The following is a 22,485-nucleotide window of genomic DNA, read 5'->3' on the forward strand; positions in this document are numbered from 1 at the left end:
CTCACTTTCTCTCATCCCCTGTTCTCTCCTCCAGGCTGGGATCGTGCAGGGATCAGAAGCACCTGGCTGTGCCCAGTACAGGTGCGGGGATGCGGCACACCCTGTGACAGCAGGAGATGTACACAGATGCGCGTGGAGAAGAGGTAAAACTGCCAGCATTGCCTCGAGGAGAGACTTGCCTTTGAGGAGCATTTCTCCTCCAACCCATCCCATTAAGGAATCTGAGCTCCTCACCGTGTTTCCCCGTTGTGGGGAGCAGGACACTGCCACATCCTGGGACCAGCATTGACTAGGCTTGTGGGACGGGAGCAAAGCCGGACTGGGACTGGGATTCCCCTTGGGATCTGCCCTGCTCAGCCAGCAACTCAGCCCATACCTACATGGACCTGCTGGACCCAGGCCACAGAGGAGGGTTTGGGTTTGAATCCCTCCTCTCTCTTGTTCCTTGCCCAGGTGCAGAGGAATCATCAGCAGGAAGGAGCTGCTGGCATTTCCACAGGGTGAGGGGTTGTAAGCACAGAGGCAGCTGCAGCCCAGCACCTCTTGTTACCCAGAACTCATAGAGTCCTGCAGCAGCCAAGCAATTAGTGATTTTACTGCTAATGAGAGCTGCAGCTCAGCAAGTCAGAGTACCCAGAGCCCATTGTTGCCATCTGGGCACCGTCCTGGCTTCTCAGAGGTGGTGTATGTATAATCCCTGGTTTACAGAGAGAGAACTGAAGCAAGGATTTTAAATGATCTGCTTGAGATGAGAGAACTGAGGGGAGAAGGCAGGGTCGCATCTGCCTGCTGTGACTGAGCAGCCGTGCTTCCTGCGCAGGTGAAGACAGACACTGTTTTGAAACAACATCAGCTGCTACGGCTCAGCCTGAGCGCCATGCAGAAACTCCTGCTTCTAGAAGTGCTTGTAAGACTTGTCAGCTTTGCATCAGCAGGCATGCTTACCAGTAAGGTGCCTTTTGATCAAAAATCTACTTGTCTCATTTGATGCAATAGGAAAGGATCATGGAATCACAGGATTATTAAGGTTGGAAAAGAGCTCTAAATTCATCCACTCCAGCCGTCAGCCCAACTCCACCATGCCTGCTAAACCATGTCCCAAAGTGCCACAGTCACAGGTTTTTTCAATCCCTCCAGAGATGAGGACTCCCCCACTGCCCTTGGCAGCGTCTGCCAGGGCTTCACCACTCTTTCCATAAAGAAATTTTTCCCAATATCCAATCTAAACCTCCCCTGGCATAACTTGACGCCATTTCTTCTTGTCCTATCCCTTGTTCCTTGGGAGAGGACACCAGCACCCACATCACCACGACCTCCTTTCAGGAGCTGCAGAATGATGAGGTCTCCCCTTAGCCTCCTTTCCTCCAGACTAAACAGCCCCAGGGCCCTCAGCATCCCCCAGAACCCCTGGGCTTCAGACCCTTCTCCAGCTCCGTTCCCCTTCTCCAGATGCACTCCTGTCTCTCAAGGTCCTTCTTGTAGTGAGGGGCCCAAAACTGAACCCAGGATTCGAGGTGCGGCCTCACCAGCGCCAAGTGCAGGGGACGATCCCTGCCCTGCTCCTGCTGGCCACACCATGGCTGATCCATGCCAGGGGACTGTCAGCCTTCTTGGCCACCTGGGCCACTGCTGGTTCATGTTCAGCTGCTGTTGACCAGCATCCCCAGGTCCTTTTCCACCAGGCAGATTTCCAGCTGCTCTTCCCAAAACCTGATATGCTGCACAGAGTTGTGACACAAGTGCAGGACCTGACATTTGGCCTTGTTGAACCTCATACAATTGGCTTCAGGCCGTGTCAGGTCCCTCTGCAGAGCCTTCCTGCCCTCAAGCAAATAAAGTCTTCCACCTAACCTGGTGTTGTCTGTGCACTTCCTTTGCTCTACAGTGAGAGCATCACAGGGTATATTTGATAAGGTCACTTTTGCCCATCTTATCTCACAACTCATGACACCCATCAACAGTATTTGTGTGCTGATGAAAGCGAAGGGTTACTCTGGAAGACCAGGAGCTATGCAGAAGTGCAAAGTCAGAAGGCACAATCTCACAGGCTGGCACATCACAGCTGCTTAGAAGTATTGAAAAAAATAGAGCATACCTACCTCCTATTTCTTTTATTTCCATTGGGAAGGGAATGCTTTGGAATAGCACCTCAGTAGCCAGCATGGGACAAGCAGCTGTGCCACGTTCCTGCTCCCAGCCCTGAGTACTGGTGCCATGGCCGGGGCACCAGCAGACCCCATGGTGTGGATCCCTGTGCCTGAGGATGGGTCTGTTGGGGGGTTATGAGAGCAATAGAAGGTGGGTGTCCAGGGCCCTGGTGGCTCAGGACCAAAAAGACGCATTTTCCTCTCTGGATCTCACTCTGCTGAGCAATGAGCACCACTCTTCGCAAAAACAGCAAAACCCCAGTGTGGTCCTTCTTTGCATTCTGCAGATTTGGGGGGGGATGGGGGGCATTTTTCTGTGCTCTGCTTCAAACTGCTGCCATTCTGAGCTGCTATTGACCAGCCCGTGCCTTTCTGACAGCCCTCATGGGTGCTTGTGACGTGGATTCTCTTCTGTTGTAGGTACTGCCGAGCCTGAGCTGAGTGTGGGGAGGGAGCCTGTACGCATTGGGACAACAAGCAGAATATGAGCGAGAACAACCACTTTCCATGGTCAGCCGCAGATCACAGCGAGCTGCATTCCTCCGGCTCAGAGCCGGCCACGCTGGCCTGCAGCGATGGGGATGAGCAGCTCAGCCAAGCTCCAGAGCCTGCCAGCGGGAGAGCCAGCCCCTGGGATGATGCTCAGCCCTCCCGAGGAGTGGAGGGGGAGCGTGAGGGCGAGGGGGACGAACAGCTGGAAGCGTCAGTTGAGCCAGGCAAGACACAGGGTGAGCAGGGACTGGGGACGACCACTGCCAGAGAGAGTGGCTGCAAGGACAGGCCAGTGCTGGCCAACGGTGTGGACAAGGAGCTGGCTGCGGGGCAGGAGCAGACTCTGCTGCAGCAGTGGGACGGCGGCGTGCCCAGCCCAAGCAGTGTGGATTCAGGGGAGAGGGGCTCCCCCACCCAGGAGATACCTCGCAAGGTCCTCAGCAAGGAGAGGTGGCACAGTGTCCTGGGCTCCTCAGAAGCTTTAAGTGCCGACGAGGCGGAGGAGCAACTCGGGTGAGTGTGAAGCCATTGTAACGTTGGCTCAGCGCTGGTTTACGTGTGTTGTTTCCCAAGTCTCCTTGGTTCGAGTTACTCCGCTCTGTGTGTAACTCATCAGTTTAAAAAGCTGCAGCTGCTCTTGTGGCCGACTGTGGTTTTTCACTCTCTTTCTCTTTGGGTTTCTCACACTCCTTTTCCCTGTTACAAATGCAGACAAGCTGTGGTTAGAGTCAGGGTCTTCCCACAGAGTCACTAAAGTGAAGGAGAAGCTTCAGGGATCTCTAGAGTGTTGGGTGCAGGTTGTGCTCACTTTGAGGTGTCCCGCTGCAAGTTGGAGGTTCATCTGCAGCACTTAGGGTAGTTACCTGTGAGGGCTTAGGACAAGTAGGACAGCCTGGGCAGGAGGGAGAGCTGGGATTGTCTGGGAGACTGGTATGCCCTGGAAGTCCTGGGCAGCATGGCTTGTTCTGGCAGTCCCTGGGCTAGCAGGTTACAGCTTTGTATCCAAAGGACCATGTTTGTATTAGGACAGGGCTTTGTTTCCCACTGCACAGGACCGGTGCCTGGGTGGCACATGGAGAGCAATGTCAGACAAGAGATAGGAGTGGCATCCTGTTCTCAAGTGCCTGAGACAAACTAGCACGTGTGTGGTCTCTGTGTCCTCTGTACTGGCAGCCTGACTTCATGGGAGAACTTCCCAGGCTGGGGGACACTCACATGGGTTCAGGGTTCACAGGTGATTTAATGTCTCTGCAAGTGCCTAGACGTCCCTGGGCTCTGCAGGTTGGGGCTGAGTGGAAATGACTGGGATAAGGTGGGGTGCTTCCTGTGCCATTCTTGTGGGAGGAGTATGGGTACTTCCCTTTGCCACCAGAAATCATCAAGGGATCTGTGTTGAGGCCACCCAGGACTGATGGCAGCTGTGAATGTTGTGGCTCTACCTATGTACCTACCCTGACGCCGGAGAGATGCTGCAAGCAGGAGAGGTATGGAGGAGAGCAGCAGGGGTTGTCATAGAGGGGCATGGCTAAAGAGAAGATGTGAAAGGGAGGGTTAAGAGGGGCCTGTGGATTGCCTCCTAGTTTTAGTCTAGTGCAGGCTTCAGGCCGAGCCTTTTGCTCAGAATGCAGGCAGGAGTGTCAGCAGAGCCGAGAAGCCACACAGTGAGTGGGCTGACGACAGGCATCCCTAATCCATCACGTCTCTAATGTAGAACAGGCTCCCCAATGAAAAGTTGGTGGTTTGTTTGACCGAAGGCCCCCAGCAAGAAGAAGCAGCACTATGTCAACATGCACAACTGAAGGTTTTGAAGAGGAAGAGTGTCCGATGCACACTGCTGGTGTACAGAGACTCCAGGCAGGTCCCTGTAAGCTCTGCAGTCAGGTCTTGGATGTTTGCAAGTCTCTTTGGTTGCAAGTGATCATATTTACTTGGTGTGAGGCTCCCTGGCAGAGACTGAGTTCAAGAAGGAGCTATGGGCAGTCAGTGAATGCTCCTACAATCACTGGGAATGCAATTATTTTAAGGTACTACTGTATGAATTGGGAGAAGTGGCAGGCAGAGGATTTGGAGATGATGTAACCTGACTGGGCTCTGCATGCACAGCCCATGATCTTACCTCTAAACATATTCACTTGGACAGCAAATAAGTCTCTTGGGAAGCTGAATGCACAAGGGACAAGTCATACACTATATTCAAAGGCAGAAGGACTGCTGGAAAACTTCAGGGATGCAGCTGAAATCTGGGAAACCCAGCCCAGGAACTGGGTTAGCTCACTGGGTTTGAGCTGCTTTGACCATCTATCTTTAAGATTGAATGGCAGAAATAAGTGGCTGGGCCAAACACAGCATGGAGCTGGTCTTTCCTGACCATAGCTGACTGTCTGGCCCTCCTAGATCAACGTGGGTCAGGAATAACAAAGCTGACAGATGGACCAGGGCACCGGGAAGACACTGTCATCCTGCATCATCTCTGAGCTTCCTCAGTTGTTTCTTTATTCCCCTTCGTTATGTTGCTGTTTCTGTTATGACTCAGTCTGGTTATAGCAGAACTTGGGGTTTCTCTGTCCCTTGCATAACATTTTACTGATGAGCTGTCAACTGTTCATTCCTGGGGAACAAATCATTTGTCGTCATCCCCATGTTTGTGCTTGTATGATGCGTTTTGTCCTGGATCTTAAAATACTGAGCAAGAAGCAGTTGAATCCTGCTGAACCAATGGAGAATTAGTCATTCAAGTTATCACAGAATCATAGAATGTCCTGAGTTGGAAGGGACCCACAAGGATCATCAAGTCCAGCTCCTGTCCCTGCACAGGACACCTCAACATTCCCACCATGTGTCTGAGGGCATTATCCAAAAGTTTGTGGAATATCGTCAGGCTTGGTGCCGTGACTGCTTCCCTGGGAGCTGTTCCAGTGCTTCACCACTCTCTGGGGGAAGAACCTTCTCCTAATGTCCAACCTAACCTTCCCTTGGCATCTTCCTGCCCTTCCTTGGGTCCTGTAATTGGCCACCAGAGGGAAGAGCTAAGCACCTGCTCCTCCTCTTCACCTTGTGAGGAAGCTGTAACCGTGATGAGGTCTCCCCTCAGTCTCCTCTTCCCCAGGCTGCACAGACCAAGTGAAAGTTCATCAACTCCATGTTGGATCTGGAAAAAGAAACCGTGATTGCCCTACTGAAGGTAGGTTAGTGTGTCTGTGCAGGAAATGGTTGTTAAAAAAGTTCAGGAAATAAAGCCAAAGCTTTAGTGCTTGTACTGCAGTTTGCATCAACTGAATCCCTTTACCCCATGTTCCAGCTTATCCCGTGGTGTCCTCTGCCATGCCAATGGACAAGGGGCTGGATAACAAGTCTTACAAGGAGTGACTGAGGGAACTGGCACTGTTTAACCTAGAGAAAAGGAGGCTGAGGGGAATTCTTATCACTGTTTAAAACTGCCTGAAGAAAGAAGATTGTAGCAAGGTGGCTGTTGGTTTTTTCTCACAAGTAACAAGTGATAGGCCAAGAGGAAATGGCCTCACGTTGCACCAGGGGACGTTTAGACTGAATATCAGGAAACATTTTTTCACTGAAAGGGTTCACAGGCACTGGCAGAAGCTGCCTAGAGAGGTGGTCGAGTCTCCATCCCTGGAGGTGTTTAAAAGATGAGTAAAGAAGGTGCTCAGGTGTAGTTTAGTGCTGGACAGGTACGGTTGGACTTGCTGACCACAAAGGTCTTTTCTAACCAAATGATTCTATGATTCTCTATATTGTTTCTAAAAGCCTCATTTTGCCCTCACTGTGGCTGTTGCTGAGAGATCTTCCCAGAAGTTCCCAGTATTGGCCCTGTTGATCTCAGGGAGTTTGCAGCTCTGCAGTCAAACAGACAGCTGAGCTTCACCATTGAGTGATAATTCTCTGCTTTCAGTCCCATGAAATCAGGCAAAGAGTTCCAACTTCTTAATAGAGAAATTCCTACCTTTTGCTTTTAGATGCACTTAGTACCTGCAGGTTTGGAAGTGCTGCCATGGACCACACCCTTCCTCCTCTGGCAGGTAATTCCATTAAAGGAAGTTTCAGAAAAGCTTTTCAGAAACCAGGGACAGGGGAGGGGGCACAAGGGACCAGGGACAGGGGAGAGGGGACAGGGGACAGGGGTGGAGGGTCAAGGGACAGGGACATAAAGCCTGGAGACCTTCAAGGCCAGGTTGGATGAGGCTTTGAGCAGCGTGATCTAGTAGACGGTGTCCCTGCAGGCCAGAAAGCCCCAATTTCCACCCTCTCCTGCTCTGAAAGCCTTACCCGCTCCACCAACACAGGAAAGTAGGTTCTACTTTATTAAAGCTAATTAGCGAGTGAGAAGTGAAATATAAACAACTCGGTGCATAACAACCCAGCACAGTTCAGCTGCAACAATAAGCAAGTGCATTGCTCTGCATGCCTTGCTGTGAGCAATAAAACAGCGTTTCAAAGGCGACTGGGGAAAGCAGCACAGGCAATTAGATCCAGCGTTACTTCAATGCACTGACAAAACCTTGTGATTACAATGCATACAAATATATGGCTCCTTATTTAAGTAAAGCAATTGCCTTCCCTGCTGGGTAATAAGTACGTGACACTGCTCTGTGGGGAGGCCGTGTCAGGTTCATTCATACGAGCAAGGTCTCTCACTGTCTCCCACCTTAGCGTGGCTTTGCTTGAATTCAGTGCTAGATGGTGCTTCTGGGCTGGTGCAACCTGTAGAAAGCCTCTCTGTCATCTGTCTTCTCTGGGACTACACAAGGAGAGATATGATGAGAGGGAACGGTTTTAAGCCGAACAGGGAGAGATTGAGATGAGATCTTAGGAAGAAATGTTTTCCTGTGAGGGTGGTGAGGCCCTGGCACAGGTTGCCCAGAGAAGTGGTGGCTGCCCCATCCCTGGAGGTGTTCAAAGCCAGGTTGGATGGAGCTTCGAGCACCCTGATCCAGTGTGAGGTGTCACTGCCCATGGCAGGGGTTTGGAATTGGACGGGCTTTAAGGTCCCTTCCGGTGCAAACCATTGTGTGATGTTCCTGACTTGTTGGCACCCACTGGCTCCTCTGTGACCATGGCTCCTCCCTGGTCTCTCTATTTGGTCCCACAGAGCCTTTGCTAGAGCATTCGTAAGGAAATGAACTTTCTCTCTTTGTTGCCCACTGTGTGACTTTGGACCCCAGCTATAAATAAAGGGCTTGGAAAATATAATCTCTGTGATGTGAAATGACTCTGTTCACTGTGGTGAGAGAGCAGGAACTGTCTGGCTTGGGATTCTGGCAACGTGGGACCTACTAAGCAATATCCAGGCAGGCCAGGGCTTTATGTCTCCTGATGGACTTGATACCCATAAGAAGCCAGGAGAATACTGACCAGCACAGCTGCACAACAGCCCTGGAAATGCACACTGCACCATACCTCATGGGGATGGCCCAGGGCATGCCCTGCTGCCAGGGTGCTCCTGCACAAAGACACCCAGGCAGACCAATGGGTGGTGTGACTTCTCTCTTGGAGGACCTTAGGAAACCATAAAGGCACAAGGTTTTTCCTTAGTGTGGAGTAAGGCCTTCTGTTGGGGAGGGGATGTAGATGAGGGCAGTCGTAAGGCATTTGCCAATGGGACAAGCTGCCAAGGCAGGTCCATAATTCCCGCTGCTGGGTACAATTAAGACTGTGAAGTCCTTCCTGTCAAAAGAGGATGTTTTTAAACTTTCTCCTGATTTGTGAAAGGAGGGGTTCCTTTCTGTACATGGAATTGTGGCCAAGCATTGCAGTTCACCCTGGATGGGTTTGAAGACATGAGCATTCCTGAGGATGGGTGCCTTTTAGGCTGCAACAGATAGTTTGTGGAGCTGCTGCTGTCTGCCTCATTGCTGGTCGCATCTGCTTTGCTGCGTGGCTGGCTCTGATGAACTGAGTGAGAGTTTTCTTATGACCTGAGCTCCTGGAATCAAGAGATTATGTAGAACTGCAGATTCCTGTAAGCTTTTACCCTTGCGGTTGCCTGGCTAGGTTTGAAAACAGCGTCTCTGATGGCTCAGACATTAGAGTGGACTTTCAAAGGGTGCAAAAACTTGTTTGTCAGGGCCTGTCAGGTCTCATGAATGTAGTATAAACACATTCATGTTGTCTCCCTCCTTGCTCTGCCCTCCTCTTGGCTGCACCAGAATCCCCTGTTCCTGCTCAGCTCCCCAACTCACTGGCCTGGCATCCAGCATCATGAAGAAGGGAAGATAGCATGGCATAGACACTTCATGGGACTCTGACCTGCTGGGGTTCCTCAGGCTCCTAGAACTGAAGAAAAGAAACCTGAGGGCACTGATTTGTACTCTTTTCTTCAATGGCTTTCACCCTGGCATGTTAGAAGCAGGAAAATCTAGTTTGTTCAAATCCTTCCCCAAATGCTCTTTTCTTGCAGAGATGGGGAGCAAGAAGTCTGGTAGCCTGTAATGACCACTCCTCACTGCTGCAACGGGGCTACATGCACCTCAGTCATTGCAGTCTTTCCTCCTTGCACTGGATTTCTTCTAGCTGTCCACTATATCACCTCTCACACCACGACTGCGTTCAGTTGGTGTGGGTTCTTGTGCGAGGAGGTCTCTGCTGGCAGAGTACATCCTGCCCTGGAGGCTTGGGTCTTTAAACACTGGCTGTAGCACACAAGGCTGGTAACAATGAGGACTTCTCTATGGGAAGGTACACTAGGTGCCATTGTACTGCCTGGAATTAGTGTTCAGGTAAATGCTGAGTTCTTGCTGCCTATGCTGATGAGGGCGTTGGAGGATGTTGGATGTCCATGTGAGCATCACTGTTCAGGCATGACATATAAAATTCTTTAGAATAATTTGTGCTGGGAAAGACCTTTAAGATCATCAGCTCCAACCCTTAACCTAACATTGGCAAGTTCACCCCTAAACCACGTCCCTAAGCACCACATCTACACATGTTTCAAATACCTCCATGGGTGGTGAATCAGCCACTTCCCTGGGCAGCCTCTACCAGTACTTCACCACTCTGTTAGTAAAGAAATTTTTCCCAATATCAAATATAAACCTCCCCTGATGCAACCTAAGGCAAATTCCTCTCATCCTATCCCTTGTTCCTTCAGAGAAGAGACCAGCACTCACCTCAACCCAAGGTGAAGCTGCAGAGAGCAATGAGGTCTCCCCTCAGCCTCCCCTAAACACCCTCAGGTCCCTCAGCTGCTCCCAGAACCTCTGTGCTCCAGTCTCTTCCCCAGCTCCGTTCCCTTTTCCAGACATGTTCCAGCCCCTCAATGTCCTTCTTGTAGTGGGGGCCCCAAAACTGAACCCAGGATCTGAGGTGTGGCCTCACCAGTTCCATGTACAGGGGCACAATCCCTTTCCTGCTCCTGCTGGCCACACCAGCTCCTGAAATGAGGTTGTGTTCAGGTGGGTGCTGGTCTCTTATCCCAAGTGAGAAGCGACAGGATGAAAGGAATTGGCCTCAAGTTGCACCAGAGCAGGTTTATATTGGATTTTAGGAAAAATCCTTTTACTGACCAACTGGTGAAACACTGGCAGAGGCTGCCCAGGGCAGTGGTGGAGTCCCCATCTCTGGAGGGATTCAAAAAGAGAATGTAGATCCAGCATTTGGTGAAGTGGTTTAGCAGGCGTGGTAGGGTTGGGTGGAAAGACTGTATGAGCTTAGAGATCTTTTCCAACCTCAATGAGCTAATGGTAGCTGGGTTTGGCCATGCAGAGGTCCATCATCTTGTTCACTGGCACAGAAAACTTGCTGATCCCTGATCCACCCGCAGAATTCATCTCAGGGAAACATATTCTGCTGTCAAGTGAGGCCATGCTCATCAGCAGTGGCATGAGACACAGCTGTGATGCCGACACAGGGTTTCTAACCTGATCCAGACCTAGTGAGGAAGTGCAGTGGGTTGCTCCAACCAGCAACTAAGCACCTACCCAGCCACTTGCTCACTGCCATCCCTTGTGCAATGGGGGCGGGAATCAGAAGAGCAAATGCGAGCAGATTTGTCAGTCAAGATTAAAAGCAGTTTAAGTCCCTGCCCGTGGCAGGGGGGTTGGAACTAGATGATCTTTAAGGCCCCTTCCAAACCTAACTATTCTATGATGCTAAGAAGTGAAGAAATAAAAAAAAAGATGATGCCAAAGCACTCACCACGTCTCACCAGCAGATCGATGCCCAGACAGTTTCTGAGCAATGGCTACTTTGAAAGACCAACACCCACCCCCCCACCCCCTCCTGTTTTGTTCCTTAGAATGATGTTATATAGCATGGACTATCTCTTTGGGGAATTCAGTCCCCCATCCCAGATGTGTCCCCTTCCAGCCTTTTGCCTCCCCCAGCATCTTGCTGGGGAGTGAAAACCAGAGAGAGCCTTGATGCTGTGCAGGCACATTCAGCAACAGATAAAACCTTGTTACATTATCAGCAGTGTGGTAGTCACAAATCCAAACTAGATGTGCTGCTATGAAGAAAGTTAACTCCATCACAGGTGAAGGAAAAGCAGCTTTCGCCTGTATCAGAGCACAAAATGCCTGAAAACAACAAAGCAAATGAGACCAGTGTCTGCTGGAGGTGGGGAGGCAGCTTTCATCTGAGAAGCTCGGGTTCTTGCAGCTTGGTTTATTCCAGGAGTTACTGAGCCCTCTGAGCTCACCAGGGCTCCTGCTACAGTGGCTATTGCTGGATTTGACTCAGAGGAATTCTCCCAGTTTGTATTGGGATGTACACTGAAAAGAATGCCGTGCATTCCAAACCAGAGTTGGGACTGCTAGGAGCCATTCATACTTACCTGGAAGCTGGGCTTGTAGGTTCCCGCATGTCGCAACCTCCTGTCAGGCCTGTGACGTTGTGCCTGAATCCCACAGGCAAACTGTAAAGCGGCATTGAGCCTCCCCTTCCTGGATGTCTGTGTCCATCACCTTTTACATCCCTCTCAGTGGGGAGAAACCTCTTTGCAGGGTGCCTTGCACTTCCAGTGTGCTTCATTTGAGAGAAAAAGGCTCCATTTACAGCATATGAATTGCTCCCTAAAAGCTTCTGCTTTTTCTCCTTTATAAAAGGGATCAAGGACATTTGCTGCTGACATCCAAATTTAGATGAAATGGCCCCGATCTTACGGATTTTCATGCTTTTGAAGTAGCCATAATTGGAGCACTTGAAGGGAGAGCTGACCTGCAGACTAAATCCATTCTGGCAGAGGATCCAGTAGTGAGCATCAGGTGCAAACGGCTCCAGAGGCCTGGCTTTTTACTGGGGCATGGCCAAATTAAGGGTTGTCTGGGCCCCTGGGATTTCTCATCATAAAACTCTGCCTTTTTCAGCTCTAGAAGCTTGGAATAAAATTGGGAACCAGGCAGGTTACACCACAGAAAGGTTCCAAGGGCCCATAGTCACAGCATCCATTTCTTCCTCTTCTCTCACCTCCGAGCTTGGAGCAGAACTGTAAGCAATTACCCTGACAGGATTTTCCATATCTCCACTTTTTTTTCCAGGTTTGCCTCTGGATATGCTAAGCTGAGCTGCAGTGAGGACGACAAAGAACATTTTCAATTCAAAGACATCAGGGATGGGTTCAGCTCGACCTTTGAGAAGATCGTTGAGTCTGACCTTATGAAGGGCACCTACTACAGCAGCTTGGACTCTTTGGATGTCCTCTCTCTCACAGACGAGACAGACAGCTGTGTCAGCTTTGAGGCACCGCTCACCCCATTGATCCAGCAAAGGGCCAAGGAGAGCCCAGAGCTCTTGGAGCAGAAACTTGTGGCCCAGCAGAGAGAAGCCCTCCACCACATGGCTGCGGATAAGCAAGAGCAGGGAGCAGCAAAGCCAGCAGAGGGGGATTTTGGGAGCCCTCTCAGGCACTCAATTACCAGCAGCAGGTCAGAGAATGTGCTGAGCCGGTTGTCTTTGAAGAGTATCCCAAATGGGTTCCACCTGGAAGGGTCAGAGGAAGATGCCACCAAGATCATTAACTCCATCAGGTAAGGCAGGCTGGGAAACCCTTTGGCAAAGGACTCCTCGTCTTTTGGGGTCCCAGCCCAGGAGCAAGCTTAAAGGATGTAATAGGGGTGGAGCTGCTATTTTTGTCCCTTGTACTTCCTCTCATGCGCTGCGACAGCAGAGAGGCCAAACACCAAGAGGAAAATCTTTCGTACTTGTAGGTTAGGACTGAAGCTGGGGAGCGAGGTCTCACCATTATTAAACCAGCCAGTCCCCAATGGGCCTGTGTTGGATCTCTCCCTGTTCTCCAGCCTCAGACCTCAATCTGTAGGCAAGCTGCAGAGTCCTGCAGGAGCCCTGTGATCCCAGGAAAAGCCAAGGATCAGCACTTTGTATTTGTGATTGCTTTGGAGGGCACCATCATTCATCTGGCTGCTCATAGGTCCAATCTGTTCTTCTAGCAGGCAAAGCCAGGGGTCCTTGGGGCAGGCCACTGCCTTGTCTACCTGGTGTCTGCAAAAGCCCTTGCAGGTTGGAGGCAGTCAGGCACACTCCTACATGTGCTCTGAAGTGCAAAGAAACCTCAATTTTGTATTTAGGACTGGGTGCCCTTGTGGAGCCCCTCCCAAAGGTTTTTCTGCAGGCAAAGAGGAGATCTGCAGAGACTTCATCCTATGGACCAGCTCAGACAAAAAAACATCATCGCTGGGAGGCAGCAGGTCATCTGCAGGGCACTTCCTTGCTTGAGGAAGCCAGCTGATGCGCATCCAGGACACAGGAGAGCTGGTTCAAGGGCAAATGCCCAGGTAGCTATCAGGCCTTCAATGAGTCACACTGCCCCAACATGTGCGAGTAGGTGCCATAATGCCATAACTGGTCTTGGGCAAGAAAATAAAGGGACACAGCCCCACCTACATGGTGCCAGTGGGGCTGCTCAGCACATCACCTGTAAGCAGGTCATGATGGCAGCTCGTGTCTGGAAGAAGAGCAGGTCTGGTGCTGGTCCTCTCGGCACAGTTTGTACAAGTGCAGTAGCTCATCCTTGGCAAATAGTCTCAACTGAAAAGCATAGCATCTATCTCTAAGATTTCCTGAAAGTCCACAGCTCTGAATGAGCTTGGTATCCCATTCCCTGCCAGAGGAGAGAGGAAGATCAAAGATGTGCTGGAGCTTCTTGATTTGGACAGACACGTCCTTATTTCTCAAGGAGAAGTCACTTTCTCATCAATCATTTTTCTACAGATTTGAAATTAAACTGTACTATTCTAGCTGACCTGCAATGTGAGATGCTTTATCCAGCATCCAGTTCACAAAGATGTTGGTTTTTTCATGTTTTTTGGTTAGGACAAGATGAAATCAGCACGTGGCATTTTCTGTGGACTTCATCAAGTCCCACTACTGTGCCTTGAATTGCTTCTTCTTTCTGTGCAGTGATGCTAGCTTGAAAGATGCACTGTCAGACTCTGACTCTGACATGGGCAGCACGGAGCAGCTCGACCAGGGCAGCACGGACACCCTGGCGAATGGCTGCAGGGCAGATAGCGAGGCTGCTAAGAGACTGGCCAAGCGCCTCTACAACCTCGAGGGGTTCAAGCGCTGCGATGTGGCACGCCAGCTCGGGAAAAAGTAAGTGGAGTTTTGATTTGCAGCCAGCCTTGCAAAGGGGTTGACTGAGATGTCAGTGTTGATCATGGCCAGCAGAAACACAGCTGTGGATAGGGGTCTGGGGTCTGGGGGAGCGCTGGTGGAGCTGGGAGGGCAGGACAAAGGCCAGGAGGGAGAAGACTGCTGTTACAAGGACTTGCTGAATGGACTCAAGGCTGTTGGAGATCCTTCCAGTTGAAACTGGTCTAAGTCCAACGCCCTTGCAATCTGCATCCTACTAGTTGGTTGCATGGGTATTAACTGCCACAAGACACTGCCTGCCAGAAACAAGAACTTCCTGCATTTCCTAAGGGCCCAGCAAGACTCCTGCTAAAGCAACCTCCATACCTAGATCTGCACTGGGGTCCCTGCCAGTCACCAGGTTTTTCGTGTCTGCAGCCCAAACTGTCCTTGCTGCAGAGTCTCCTCACCCAGCATCTGTGTAGATGGCACAAAGGGTTTGCTGGAGAACCAGGTACGCACCAGAGGCCAACACACCTCAGCAGGTAGATTTGCCTGGGTAAGGCAGAAGGGAAATCAAAACAGTTTGTTAAAAAATGGGAGAATTAGAGAGTTTTCTAGGAGATAGAGTAACAGTAACGAGTGTAGCAGTAAGAGATTATTTTAGGATGCCTGTGGGTGTGAGGACAGCAACTGCCATCCTCCTTCTCCTGGATCAGATATAAACTATGTTGATGGGGAGGGGGGGGTATGTCCTTAAAATGTCTTGCTCCTGTCCGGATCAACAGGACACAACTACCCCTCAGCCAATCCCCAAGCTTTCAGTACCAAGTATCGTCTTTGAGTCCCAGCTTAGTCCTGGGACAGAAGGACCCTACAGATGGTCTCCTAGAGGTGCTCTTTGTATCACCTGGCCACTTCCTTGTTCTTGTCTTTGGTTCTGCCTTCTGTAGCAGGAGCTGCCTCAGGTCTAACATCCTTCTCCTTTCTTGCACATTTGCCGTGTCAGCTCAGTGGGTGGAGGAAGGTCCAAGAAGTGGGTCTCTGAGGTGCATCTAAGCATGTCTCTGTGATAGTTCCTGCAATCTACACTCACACCTGCAATCCTCAAAGCTCAGAGACTGCCTGGAGCCCCACATTTGGGAATTGGTGCCGCCTGCAATAGAAAACTTCTGTTTTGATCAGCTGGGCTTTTGACATCTGAGTAATTTCCCAGCACAAGACCTGGATAGAGCTGCAGTCTCTTGGACCAAGCAGGTGGATTTCAGAGCAAGAGAGGATGAAGGCTGAGGATAGGTGTGTTTCAAATTGTGCTTACTTGAGACAATGTAAGACCAACCTACAGTGGTGGGAGCAGGGTAAGTTTAAGTGATGCTTTCAGGCCAGCTCATTGTAGGGGGCAGGGCTGACAAGGAGAGTTCTGCAGAGAGTAAAATCTCATTTCAGAGCTTTTTAGCCTGCTTTAACCCCTTTTTCCCTTTGTGAGCATTGGCAATTTTCTCAAAAAAACCCAAAAGGCAAACCAACCCATTCCTCACAGTCAAACAATTAGAAAAGGCTTGAGAGGGACATGCAGACTGCATATCTCCAGGTATTTTCCTTCCAGCTGACAGGATGTTGTGCAATAAACCCCAGATCCAGACATTACCTTCATCTCCCTGAAGAGCCTGTTTTTCGGCAACAGAACTCGCCGCGGAAGATCCTTGTTCCTGGATGGGTACGTCGCATTGTCTCAGCTCCATCACTACCCACAGTCACACGTCTCCTGCTGGATGGAGATTGAATGGTCTCAGCCATCAGACCATGAAGACAGTAGCACCAGGCACTTCTTTGTAGGCTTTCCTGTTCACCAAACCACACAGGCAGCAACAGAGTGGGCAGCAAGGCACAGCTTCATCATTGCAGTGCACTGAGAACCTGGGATCTGTGAGTCCCATGGGTGTGCAGGATATTTTCCTTCCCGGACAATCAGGTGAATTTTTACCCATCCATTTTCTTATGGATAATCTTTTTTTTTTGATCCGTGTGACTGTGGCACAAGAAAGATCCTGAACAGTGCAGGCTTAGCTCTGTAGGAGAGTGGGATATATGCTGTAAAACACCACACATCTGTCCACATCCAGACACACAGGAATGAAACGGGGAGAAAAGGCCAGGCTCCTGTGTTACTCCTAGGGTGACAGGTCAGTAAGCCCTCTTGGTATCTGGACTGTCCCAAACCAGGTATAGGGAGGAGGCATCAAGCTGGGATGTGAGGTGAGAGGAGGTTGGCAGAAGCTGGCTGTGTGACAGGACCACCAGCCAGAGTACATGGGGCACATCCCCACGGGAGACACCTCACTTTTCTTGTGGGGGATTTCTCTGTTGTGTCTGAGCTGCACGGTGGAAGTGTCACCCATTCCTGTAGGAAGTCCTGGGACTGACAGGGAGAGAGGAGCCTGGTTCTTGAATGAGGAAACCAGAGCAAGCACCTAAGCCCACCTTAGTGTAGGCCATGGTCTTTCCCTGACCAGTGTTGGAGCTCTGCCTGTGGTGCACTGGGAGAAAGGTCCCATGAATGTCACTAAGACTCTGGCTAGATACGGAGTTTGTTGCTTCCTGGGACCTGGCTGCCTTCAGGTGTTCTGAGACACTGTTTGGTTCTCTCAGCAGACCTGGTAGTCCCTTCCTGGAGCTTTTCCAAGCAGAAGGGATCCAGGTGAGGCACACAGGAAGGCATGACGGGCACCCAGCCTAGGGAGCACCACTGCATCTGGCATAGTGGTGACAAATCCCACTGGGGGCCACAAATCCCCTTTGGTCTCTTGGCCTTCAGCAAGACACATTGAGCTGGAGCACAGGCAGCAAGGCCTGACTACACTCACAGGCTTCCCTGGTGGGGAAAAGGGGGTGAAAGGGAGCTCCCATCCACCTTCATCCTGCCTGATTATCGTCATCCAGATCTAGTTAGGAATGTAAATTAGGGTGTAGCTCCCACTGTAGACTGTGGAGACATCTCAATAGCAATTCAGCCCACCCAAGATCTGTACTGGGCTATGGACATGCCAAGTCTTCTGGCTTCAGCAAGCTTTGGGCAAGGGTGGTCCTCCAAACCCAGCGTGAGATTACATGAGGAGAGTCAGACACTGTTGTCCCTTGCTGATTGCTGCTGTACTGTCGTACGTGGCCGTTGTTTCTGTATGCCCAGACTGCCCAAGCAGGTTCCTAGAAGACCTGGTCAATACGTGCCCAAACAGAAGGAATCAGACCTTTTACTCTTGCAGACTAAAACTGCTCTTGTGAGATGGGACCTGACCCATAGAAGGGAGAGCACTGACAAGTTCCCAGCACTGGCTCAATCAACATGTGAGGTCTTCTTCAGACTTAAAGTGAAGAGGATGCCAGGGGAAGCCTGAGCCTTCCTTGGTTCTCCTGGTTGTTTGGCACAGGGATGAAGATGTGGTGACATCTCCTTTCACAAACACATGATCATCTTCTGCATCTCACACCACCTTGCTGTGAAGTTCCAGAACAAGCGGAGAAGTCTCTCTCCAAGCTGGCAGAATCTGTACACCAGTTCTTGCAGCCTTGCTCCACACAGACTAAGCTGGGAGCCACGGGGTCATGAGGACATGTTCTTTCCCAGAGCTAGCAATCCCAAAGGTTAAGATTCTTTTATAAGCATGAGGCCTTGTGACTCCATATGGCCTTGAAACAGTCTCCTGTGTGAACTCCAGCACAATACTTATGTCCTGCCTTTCAAAACTCCTCTGGAGCTATCACATTGCTCTGCCTGATCCTGCTGTGTGTCCTGCTTCTGGGCAGCATTCACACCAGAGGCTTTACAGCATCCACCCCACAGGAGAAGACGAAACAGTGCTGTAGGAAGAGCAATGAGTGCTGCCTGTAACACATCCTGGGGTGAGATTGGATGCACAACACTTAGCAAGATGCTTTTCATTTTGTGGGGAGAAGGAAAAGTAATCACATACAGCAAAGGCTGAGCATATTGAGATCATCTCCCATTTCTTGCCAGCATTCATTGATTGTTCTTGCACATCTGCGACCTGAGTTGTGTAGAGAGAGGAACCTAACAGCACCCATTCTGGCTTTAAAGGCAACATGCCTTCAAGCACCCTTCAAAAATGTGGCACAGGAAGGGTTTCTGGAGAAGCGTTCAGGGATGAACAGGGCCAGAAGCTCCCAGAGGCATTGATTTGACATGTGGGCAAGGTGCTGTTGTGAGAGGGTGGGATGGGAGCCAAAGCAGAGAGCAGGAATGTTGCAGTAGGAGGAGGGGACACGTGCGGCAGTGGGAGAGGACTAGATAAGGCAGAGGGTGCCTGATAAGCACAGGCCATCCTTCTGGCCTCCTCCTGGTTTGGGAGGAGGCTCTGCCTGGCCAGCAGCACAGCAGAGGGATGCTTTGGGGACAGACATCTCCCCTTCTCAGGTGTCCAGGGCTGGCAGCCAAGGTGCTGGGCTGTGAGCACGTTAGGGCCCTTTGAGATCTTCCAGCAGCGTTTCAACCTAGGAGGAAGTCCCCTGGGTCTGGGATGCCATCTGCAGTGTCTCGCTGTGATTTTGGACTGTCTAGAAGGCAGCAGTCTGCTGTTCCCCTTGTAGACAGTGTCTTCTTCCCTGATGAAAGGGGTGACTACTCCGTTTTTAATTACAGCAATGAATTTAGCAAGTTGGTGGCAGAAGAGTATCTCAGCTTCTTTGACTTCACTGGCCTGACCCTTGACAAAGCACTCAGGTGAGCTGGTCGCTGACACTCCTGCGTATGACCTGGGGTGGACAGAGCGGAGCAGCGCGGTGGGTTCCTCCTCTGGGCTTCCCGATGCCATGTAGGGTGTCCATGCGATAGAAGCAGGGATGGGAGGGAGCTCTAGGCTGTCATTTAATCTTTGCTTTGGTGTCACATTTGGCACAAGGTACTGCCACCAAAAGTAGGCTTCAACAGGAGTGCCCAAAGCCTGCTTCCCCATGGTGGAAAGCAGCTTTCCCAGGAATCCTATCCCGTACACAATGAGAGCAAGTGGGAGCAGCTTCTTCCCTTGCGATGGACAACCCACGCAGGTGCCATGAAGCCAGAGGTGGGTCAGATCTCCGCTCCTAGCATGTCAACCTACAGCTCAGAGCTGTCTCCACAGAGCCCTTTGCATCACGCCTGCAGGGGCCCCGGGGTGCGCAGGCTGGGGGGAGGACCGAGGCCTTCCTAGCTGCTCCGCGTAACCCCTTCCCATCTTCCTTCTTAGCATTGATGCTGTAGACCAATCCGTGATACCTTTAAGTATCACTTTCTTTTTGCAGGACATTCTTGAAAGCATTCCCACTGATGGGAGAGACGCAGGAGCGGGAGCGGGTACTGATCCATTTCTCCCGGCGCTACTGCCAGTGCAACCCAGAAGAGAGCACATCGGAAGGTACCACCTGCTTTTCCTGGCTGTCATGGTGCATGTCTGTCACAGAGCATAAACCCAGCCATCCACAGCCAGGGCTGAGCAGCACCCACTGGGCAGACAAGGCTGCAGCTTCTCTCTCTTTTCTGGGATCCTTCCCTGCTGATTATTCCCGCCCTGGGAGGGACTCGGGACACCAGGTGCTGTACAGACCCCATCCCAGGAGAGGCAGATCAGGATCTGAGGGTGTAAAGGTGGGTTTGTCAGGCCACACCTGGAGTGCTGCATCCAGTTTTGGTCCCTGCTATAGAAAAAGATGCAGCCAGGCTGGAGGGGGTCCAGAGAAGAGCCGCTAAGATGATCAGAGGTCTAGGAAACCTTCCATGCAAATTAAGGCTGAGAGAACTGGGTTTGTTCAGCCTTGAGAATAGAAGGCTTAGGGAAGACCTTATTAGAATGTGCCAGTACGTAAAGGGTGTCTACCAAGAGGATGGAGACTCCCTTTCTATGAGGAGTCATATGGAAAAGACAAGGGCTGATAGGTATAAGCTGTTCCTGGGGAGATTCCAATTGGATTCCAGAAGAAATTTTTTCCCTATGAGAACAGTTAAACATTGGAATGATCTACCCAGGGAAGTGGTGGATTCCTCTGTGCTGGATGCTTTTACGGCTCTGCTTGACAGCGTGGGGGGCTATCTCATTTAAACTATACATCGCCTAAAAAGTTGGACCAGATGATCTGTGAGGTCCCTTCCAACCTGGCATTCGATGGGTCTGTGATTCTACAATTCTCTCAAGTACATGTGAGCTGTGCTGAAGACAAGCTTCTCAGCGGTAGCCTGGATTGGTGGCCATGCTTTGCCCAGCACCAGGGGAGGAGATGAGTGGTTCTAAGGAGTTCCGAATTACTGCAGTTGTGGCTTGCAAAGTGGCTGCTGGCAATAGGCAAATGAAGGTCCTAAGTCAGCCCAAGACCTTGTTCATTGAATGGAAGAAGGTATTTCCATGCAGACTGAGGAACGCCATTGACTTGCCTCACAAAGGAGTTTTGTTCCTTGCATCTGCAACTACAGCAGGAAAAAGCAGAGCTGGGTAAAACGCTGGAGCTGGAGCTACACTGGAGCTATAGATTTGGTTTCCCTTTTTCAGCCCTGCCCTAGTATATTTTTTAAGTAGATATAGATTTTTCTGACATTTTTTAAATGCGAAAGGTCATTCCTGGTACACATCCAGACATGAGCAAGCCCACATTTGCACCTACATGAATGCCTCTACAGATCCCCTACAGGCATCTGGCAATGCCCCCATGGCTGGAAATCTGGCTGCTGACCTGCTCTCAACCAGCATCACGGCACTTCCAGTTATACCTCCTCCACCCTCTTCAGAGTGCAGTAAGTCAGTTGTGCTTGAGAGCTCTCCATCTTGCAGGCTTCCCAAAGAGCAGCAGTGCCCAGTGTTACAGTCCCTCTGTCAAGCAAAGTGGACACTCGCTGTTCTCAAAACAGAATGATGTCTCCTTTTATCACTGGTATCCCAATAAAGTATAGGTTTAGGTTCCATTTTCCTGTGTTTGTGGGATGTTCTTTCCCACTGATCCAAAGAAGATCCTTCCTGGAAAGGGTCCTCCACCTGTAGGCATTAAGCTGGAGGCTGAATATTCTGCAGGAGTCCCCAGCTGAGATATCCCAAAAGCCAGGTCCTGACCCCTGTTCAACAATTCTGTCTGAAACTGATCCCAAATTCTATATATCTCCCTCATCCCCCTGTGAACAAGGGACCTGAGACCCTTTCTCCGCTTCTGGTCCTCAGGTGTCCAACACCCACCGTGAGGATGGACATATGCACACACCAACTTCAGCCGATGCTGAGCTGGAGCACAGGGGTCAGACTTCTTGACTCCACCCCACACCCTTCAGCATGAGGCGGTTTGGAGGGCAGTCACTTATCAAAAAAACCCACATGCTTTGCCATGTGGCAACATGGGTTACAAAGCTGCCAATGGTGCCACACTAGAGCATGTGTCCAGAAGAGTTCCAAACTTCCAAAGAATGTTCCACCAACGTGCAATTTGAGCCACTCTGTATTAATTAGGTTTCCAAAGAAACACCTCTGGCTGTGTCCTACTGGGTAGAATCCAGGCAGTTTTAACTGGAGTTGCTGAGGTGGCTGAGAAGGTCTTGCAGCCCTCTAGGAGTGTTGCTACATGCTGATTGAATAACTCCTCCACTGATACAGACGTGGCTGTTGCAACACCAAAGGTCACTACAGCCTGCATGACAAAACGCTGCAAATGAGGGGGGTAGAAGCTCTGACTTGCTGATCACTGAGTGGGGTGGCTAGTTTTCCTCCCAGAGGGTGGTGTCTTGGACCACATCATTAGTGCTTTGTGCACTGATGAAGCCCAGACATTGAAGAACTATGTGGATGTGATGCGGCACTGTGAGAGCCAAGAGAAAAAGTGAACGCAACTGAGCCAGGCAACAGCAAGGGAACAACAGGTTTTGGAACACCAGCTCCACCTTGGGGCCATGTGCGACATGATTTATCTGACCAAAGTGATACAGTAAAGCCAGGTGAAGATGCCAACCCAGAACCTCCCAGACTCCAAAATGCACACCAGGGAGGCATGTTGTCCTAAGCACAAAGATGCTTCTTGTGAAAGTGAAGGAAGAATCTTTCTCTGGAAGCTATTCTCTCATGAAGGGAGATGTCCATCACACCATGTCCCCGGGACTGTCAGCCCTCATAAACACGTGATGTTCTCATGAGAAACCCTCTCTTCCTCAGGAACCGTGTTTCTTCTAGGAAAGGGAGATGCTCATATGCTCTCTTGCCTTCATCCTGCGCTTGCACGTGTTTGGTTGCCTTCAGCTGGCAGTGTTTAGAGCTTGGCCTTGACCATGGGTACTTGGGGATTGTCA

General features: G+C 50.7%; 1 protein-coding gene across 7 annotated transcripts in view; it reads left to right on the forward strand.

The window, feature by feature from the left end:
* The window catches only part of PSD2 (pleckstrin and Sec7 domain containing 2), a 98,418-nt gene that overhangs the window by 46,352 nt on the left and 29,581 nt on the right, over positions 1-22,485 (forward strand). For all 7 annotated transcript variants that reach the window (XM_054079666.1, XM_054079668.1, XM_054079671.1 and 4 more), the window contains 6 exons: positions 35-143; positions 2,568-3,152; positions 12,128-12,616; positions 14,007-14,201; positions 18,838-18,918; positions 19,476-19,588. In XM_054079666.1, coding sequence (XP_053935641.1) covers positions 2,632-3,152; positions 12,128-12,616; positions 14,007-14,201; positions 18,838-18,918; positions 19,476-19,588 — 1,399 coding nt within the window. In that variant the 5' untranslated portion in view covers positions 35-143; positions 2,568-2,631. The remainder of the gene's footprint in view (positions 1-34; positions 144-2,567; positions 3,153-12,127; positions 12,617-14,006; positions 14,202-18,837; positions 18,919-19,475; positions 19,589-22,485) is intronic.

The sequence above is a fragment of the Cuculus canorus genome, chromosome 14 (assembly GCF_017976375.1).
Source record: "Cuculus canorus isolate bCucCan1 chromosome 14, bCucCan1.pri, whole genome shotgun sequence".
NCBI lineage: Eukaryota > Metazoa > Chordata > Aves > Cuculiformes > Cuculidae > Cuculus > Cuculus canorus.